The sequence below is a fragment of the Triticum urartu genome, unplaced genomic scaffold (genome assembly GCF_003073215.2).
Source record: "Triticum urartu cultivar G1812 unplaced genomic scaffold, Tu2.1 TuUngrouped_contig_6127, whole genome shotgun sequence".
NCBI lineage: Eukaryota > Viridiplantae > Streptophyta > Magnoliopsida > Poales > Poaceae > Triticum > Triticum urartu.
In genome coordinates, this window is record NW_024116861.1 from 4,857 (window position 1) to 12,063 (window position 7,207).

The 7,207-nt window shown below is 50.5% G+C and overlaps 1 protein-coding gene across 1 annotated transcript; it reads left to right on the top strand.

Annotated features, from left to right (window-relative positions):
- Positions 1 to 5,914: 5,914 nt before the first annotated feature.
- On the top strand, positions 5,915 to 7,202 carry LOC125530180 (low-temperature-induced 65 kDa protein-like; the record flags this gene model as incomplete). Its single annotated transcript, XM_048694586.1, is given in 3 exon segments — positions 5,915 to 6,103; positions 6,225 to 6,524; positions 6,615 to 7,202. Coding segments are annotated over 3 exon segments (940 nt in total), but the record flags the coding sequence as incomplete, so codon positions are not given.
- Positions 7,203 to 7,207: the final 5 nt, after the last annotated feature.

Genomic DNA, 7,207 nt, shown 5'->3' on the forward strand with positions numbered 1-7,207 from the left:
CCCTCCTCGATCCGGATCGAGAGGAGCTCGACCCCGAGCCGCCGCCCGAGCACCTCCTCCTCACCAGTGCTTCCCTGGATCCCGTCGTCCACCCAACCAGCGCAGCCACCAGACCGGAGCAAGCCGGGCTCCTCCTCTGCTTCTTCCTCAAGCCGCCCGAACCAGCCCCTGCCTCCTCGACCTCCCGAGCTGTCACGCCTCCATCTTCCCGTTTGTGCAAGGCAGGCGAGACGCCCAGGTCACGTCGACGTCCCTCCGCGCCTTCTTTCCTTTCCTCCTCTCGCTGCTCTTCCCTGACCATCCGCTTCATCTCGTTTCTTTTTGTCACAGTGAACCAGCGCCACCGCCGAAGCACGAGTTCACCACCGTCGTTGCCTCCAGCCCCGCCTCGGTTCCGGCTGGACCTGAACGGGAGCATGCTCCGCTGCCCGTTCTCGGCCTCCCCCGCATCCAATTCCTCGCTTGCATCTCCTCCGTCAGCGCCGCCATGGATGGCTATGCCCCGCGCCCGAGCTCCATCTGCCGCCGCCGTTGCCCGGAACCGACGCCGCATGACTCGATCCGCCCGTTCCCGCCGGTTCCCGCCGTCCCCGTCGCCGGGACCCCTCCTGCCGTCGTCGCCTGCATCACCATGGACGTGCTGTTGTTTCTGTTCTTCAGAAACAAACAGCAGCAGCTCGCCCGCTCGTCTCGCTCACGCGTTGACCGAGCGCAGCGCTAGCAGGCCTAGCTGCGCGCCCGCTGCAGGCCTTCCCTCTCCACTAGTTGGGCCATGGCCCAGTGGTGAGCAGCCGCCAAACACCCCCCCCCCATGTAGCTGGGCCAGACAGTTTCGGCCCAGTGGTTTTTTTTGGTTCTGCGAATTTGATATTTAACCAGGGATTTACAGATTTGCAGACAAACCCCTAAGCTCCATGCATATCATAGCTCACCAACCGTGCATTTTTTGTAAAAACTTAATATATGAAACTTGCTTAGAATTTTGTGTAGATTAACAATTTGCAACTTTCATCCATGTTAAAAATATTTAAAATGCTGTTTGGTTAAATTTGCTCCTATGCCATGAAAAAAATGCTTTAATTCATAACTAAATAACCGTAACTCCGAATTTAATAAACTTTATATGTAAATGGGGTAGAAAAATGCCTAGTTTAACATGGTGGCCTTACTTTGCATGTTTAACAATAAAATTGTGTTTAGGGCAGATCAGTACCATAACCAAAATATGCACATGAGGATTTTTCCGGACTTGTTGTTTGTTGTTCCGGCCTCATTTAAACTTGTCTAGATAGATAGTTTCATTATGCTTCACCTCTTGCCATGCTAACAACATTTAATATTGTTGAGTACCTAAACGAGAGAGAACTAAATAAGTCATGTGGTGTTTTCTTCAATATGCAACTCCGCGGCATATTGTGCTCCACTTAATTTGTAGGTTTGTTTATGCACTTTGCCATGCCATGCTTCATTAAACCGGACATGCATCATACTTGATTGTGCATCATGCCATGTTCATGTGTTGGTTGTTTACTATGTTGTGTGCTTCTTTCCGGTGTTGCTTCTTCGGGTTGGTTCCAATAATGTTGCGTTTGTGAGGATCCGTTCGACAACGTCCGTTTGTCTTCTTCATGGACTCGTTCTTCTTCCTTGCGGGATCTCGGGCAAGATGACCATACCCTCAAAATCACTTATATCTTTGCTTGCTAGTTGCTTACTCTTTTGCTATGCCTATGCTGCGATACCTACCAGCTCAGCCCCTCTTATAGCGTTGTTAGTTGCAGGTGAAGATTGAAGTTTGTTCCTTGTTGGAACATGGTCATTATGTTGGGATATCACAATATCTCTTATTTAATTAATGCATCTATATACTTGGTGTTTTTGTTCCACTCTTGCCGCCCTAGTTTCCGTCATATCGGTGTTATGTTCCCGGATTTTGCGTTCCTTACACGGTTGGGTTATAATGGAAACCCCTTGACAGTTCGCTTTGAATAAAACTCCTCCTGCAAGGCCCAACATTGGTTTTACCATTCGCCACCTAGCCTTTTCTTTTCCTTGGGTTCTGCAGACCCAAGGGTCATCTTTATTTTCCCCCCCCCCCCCCCCCCGGGCCAGTGCTCCTCTGAGTGTTGGTCCAACATGTCAGCTGTCGGTGACCACCAGGGGCAACTCTGGGCTGGTCTACCGGAACCTTGGACAATCCGGTGTGCTCTGAGAATGAGATATGTGCAGCTCCTATCGGGATTTGTCGGCACATTCGGGTGGCTTTGCGGGTCTTGTTTTACCATTGTCGAGGATGTCTTGTAACCGGGATGCCGAGTCTGATCGGAATGTCTTGGGAGAAGGAATATCCTTTGTTGACCGTGAGAGCTTGTGATGGGCTAAGTTGGGACACCCCTGCAGGGATTTGAACTTTCGAAAGCCGTGCCCGCGGTTATGGGCAAATGGGAATTTGTTAATGTCCGGTTGTAGAAAACCTGAAGTTTATCTTAATTAAAATACATCAACCGCGTGTGTTACCATGATGGTCTCTTCTCGGCGGGGTCCGGGAAGTGAACACGGTGTTGGAGTAATGCTTGACGTAGGTTGTTCTAGGATCACTTCTTGATCATAGTTTCTCGACCGTGCTTTGCCTTCTCTTCTCGCTCTCATTTGCGTATGTTAGTCACCATATATGCTCGCTTGCTGCAGCTCCACCTCATACCTTTACCTTACCTATAAGCTTAAATAGTCTTGATCGCGAGGGCGTCAGATTGCTGAGTCTCCGTGACTCACAGATACTTCCAAAACCAGTTTGCAGGTGCCGTTGAACCGCGCAGGTGACGCAACCAAGCTCAAAGGAGGAGCTCAATGAAGATCTCGTTCTTTGTGTTGTTTCGATTGAGTTGATCAGTAGTGGAGCCCAGTTGGGGTTGATCGGGGATCTGTGTAGCATTTGGGGTAGTCTTCTTTTATTTTGGTTCCGTAGTCGGACCTTGATTATATCTGGTTGAATGTAATGCGTTATTCATGTAATTGTGTGAAGTGGCGATTGTAAGCCAACTATGTATTTCTTTCCCTTATGTATTACATGGGTTGTGTGAAGATTACCTCACTTGCGACATTGCTTTCAAAGCGGTTATGCCTCTAAGTCGTGCTTCGACGCGTGGGAGATATAGCCGTATCGAGGGCGTTACATAGACGCATAGTTCAGGAACCCCCTACTTTAGATCCGCCGGTTTTGACACCGACAGGGAGTCCGTGAACATTGATTCAGGAGCCGACTATCCAACGTCGTCTGCATACATTTTAACAACTGTTGGAACTAACCGGAAGAAATTCATGTAAACACGATGGATTTCATATAAACCGGACCGCCCTGCAAACCAATACAGGTCCACGTGGATGGCACAACACGTCCAGATAACATGATAAGGGTGTACACGGGCGGTTTGAGGGTTGTAGTTGGAGATGCCTTTATATAGTTTTGTTGGTGTTTGGCTGACAGGAGTTTCAACCCTTTATTTGAGGTGGCCTGGTAGTTGTGTAGTGTTTTCTGTTTTAGTTCTTCTGAACCATGTGTCTTTCATAATGAAAATCGAGGAGGCAACCCTTTTGTTAATTAAAAGAAATTCTTTTTTTGAGAGTACGACAATGGCGTACCATATTTTTATAGAAGGCAAAAGTTTAATGTGTACAGGATACCGTCATCGGATGCGAACATCATGTCGGCAAACACCCACACCAACAAAAACACAAGGTCACTCTCTCACAAACGGGTCTAAACCACCAACACCTAGCCCTGCTGCCATCCATTCTTTGATCTCCTCACGTACCTGTACCACCAGTTGCGTAGGGGTTCTTTGCTGATGAGGATTGTTGAACACTCTCGTGTTACATTGCTTCCAAAGAGCCCAAGCCGTTCCAATAACGAAGGAGTCAAAACCTCTCCTGGTCCTTCTTGAGAAGTTCTTCCTGCTCCTCATCCACCAGTCCGTAAACTTTATGTCTAAGTTCAGAGACTCAATGTTTAGTTGGAAAGCCTCAAAACACCAATGCCAAACCTCCCTCGCAAACACACAATATGCAAGGGTATGGTCAAGATTGTCTTCGTCATGTAGGCAAGAGAAATAGACCGACGGTTCCTGCTGCAGTCCGTGGCGTGCTCTGCGATCGCTAGTCCATAGACGGTATTGTACCATGAGCCAAGCGAAAATCTTGCATCTCAATGGAGCCCAGCTCCTCCAAATGGTCGTGGTCGTAGGTTACTCTATCAATCCCATGCATAAGCGGTTATAGACAAACCATGCGGAGTGGCGTCCCGATCCATCCGCTGGCCAAAGAAATTGGTCTCTCTCTCCTTTGCTTCTTGAAAACGTAGCAATGGCCTGGCAAAGGTGCGCGGCTTGTATGTGCGCCATGAAGGAACGGTCCCCTTGCACGTCGTGGATCCATGCATTCTCAATCAAAGCCTGGTGAACAGTTCTCATGTTCCTTGCGCGCGGCTGCACAAGCTGAACAATGAGCAACGTAATTTCTCCTACGATGGACCAATGGATCCATCTATCCTTCTAGCATAGGACTTTGTTGCCTTTACCCAGGATTATCTTGACCATACTTTGGAATACCATGCAAGTGTCCTTGTCTTCAACCATCCTCAACCCATGCCACGGCCTTTGCTGATCTACTCTTTTCAACCATTTCCATCGGACTCGCAGTGCAAGCGCTTGCAACCGGATGTCCTTGATCCCTAGTCCGCCGAATCGCGTAGGGCGACATACGGTCCCCCATGCGACGATCGAGGCATTAACCTCCATTTACTTTGTCCTTACCTATGCAGAAGAAATCCCGCATGCACTTATCGATATCTTCGTAGACCCACTCCGGGGCGTTAAGCATCATTAGTTGATGAATTGGCCTCGCCGCGATCATCTAGAGAAGAATTAGTAAATATGTTAAGAGTAACCTGACATCTTCCAACTATTTGGTGGCTGTATTACAGAAACTAGATGATGCCCCGCACATTGTTGCGGGAATATTTTACAATATCTCAATGAGGTTTTTGGTTACACGAAACATCAATATTTGAAATAATAGTTTTTGAAAGTATATAAGAATTTGATATAAATAGCATAATAGAATGGAATTTTACATGCACGCATGGATGCATGGTGAAGTAGATTTTTAAAATGCATAGTTGTATGTTGAGGTGGGCCTTTTTTATGCATGTTGAATGATGAGGTGTCATGTTTGTATATTGAGAGAAATATGTTAGTGGGGTTAATTATTTAGATACAGAAGATGTGTCTTTTTGCCCATCGAAATTGGTTTCCTAAGGCCCTGTTTGGTTCCAATAAGTCACCTGGCTTATAAGTTAGGTGACTTAAAACCAGTAATTTATAAGTCACGCATGTTTGGTTGCCATTTGACTTATAAGTCATCTGAGCGCACCTTCCCACCTTGTTTTTTATGTAAAGGTGGTGGGACCCATGCAAAAGGTGGTGACTTGTAAGTTTTAAGTTGGGGTGGAACAACTTATGACTTATAAGTTAGAGTGATTTATAAATTGAGTCCATTTGGCAAAATAAGTTACTTTTTGCATTTTTCGATTTATAAGTTGATGACTTATTTAAAACCAAACAGGACCTAATTTTTTTTGAAAACACCGACCAAAGAGGCAAAACCCGACGCGACGCATCCCCAGCCAAAAGGCGGAGGCCACATGACGAGACGGCTCGTCGGCCTCGATTCCACCTCGTCGTGAACGCGGAACCGCTCCATGATCACCCCGGCCAATCAGGGATAGCTGGACCTTCCAGTCGCTTCCACCCCCAAACTAAACCCCGTCACGGCACGGAGCGGCAGCGCCACGCGTCCCTCCCCTTCTCCACCCACCCCACGTGTGCGTCGAGGTGGCGCTCGCCTCCCCGTTCTGCTCCACTTATATCCCAGCCTCAGTCGACCAAGGCTTTCACCATCCCGCACACAGCATTTCCATTTAGCGATCGAGCAACAAGCTCACAGTGATCAAGGAGTCTGAGATTGCCTAGCAGCTGCACCGACGTTCGTGCGACGATGGACGCGCCGGCCATGCTCACGCGCAAGCACGTCCCCGAGAACATCGCCGGTGAGTAGTGCCACACCGAATCTGGTCTCTGGATCCCCGGCACGCACGGCGTCGCCATTCATATATCCGTTACGAGTTCGTTGTTGATTTACTTGCAAATGGCATACGTGTGTGACTGCAGCTGAGGGGGAGGGCGGGCAGCAACAGATGCACCGGGACGAGAAGCAGCACAAGCCGGTGCTCAAGAAGGTCAAGGACAAGGTGAAGAAGATCAAGAACACCATCGCCGGCCACGGCCACGGCAACGGCAACGGCCACGATCACGATCACGACCAGGACACCGGTGGCAGCAACAGCACCGACGAGGACGAGGAGGATGCGGCCATGAGGGAAGCCGAAGTGGAGAAGGGCGGGTACCAGCAAGACGTCGAGGACAAGCCCATCTTCGCAGACTCCAGCCCCGAGCTGCACGGCGCACCCAGTAAGTAGATGCTCGCGGTGTGTGTCACTCGTGTGCGCGTGCGTGCTGTCGGTGCTTAAGGCTTGTATCGCTTGTGATAATCCGTTGCAGTGTACGACTCGGAGAGGATCCCGGCGGCGGCGAAGGAGGTGAGGCACAACGACGCTCCGGGGGTGCGGTTCGGTGACATTGGCGGCCCGGCAGCGGCGCATGAGGTGAAGCGCGACGCCGCCGCGGGGGAGCGGCTCGGCGACTTCGGCGGCCGGGCGTCGGCGAAGGAGGTGCAGCGCGACGACACCCAGGGGGTGCGGCTCGGCGATCTCGGTGGCCCAGTCGTCGAGGACCCGGCCGCGCCGAACTCGAGGACGCCCATGCCGCGAGGTGGCGAGGACATCGGCACCACGGACGTCGTCCGTGACTTCGAGGCGATGACTGTGTCAGACGACCCCAAGCAAGTCGACGTGAGCAAAGAGTATGAGGCAATGCCGGTGTCGGACGGCAACGGGGAGGAATGGAACGATGCACCCACTGACGCCGACTACACCGGGAGCTACACGGACAGGCTCAAGAACACGGCAGCTGGCACCACCGAGTATGGCAAGAAGCTGGCGAGCACGGTGTATGAGAAGGTCGCCGGCGTCGGCACGGTCGTGGCGAGCAAGGCGCAGCAGGTCACCCCCGGCTTCGGTGCTGGCGGGGGGGCG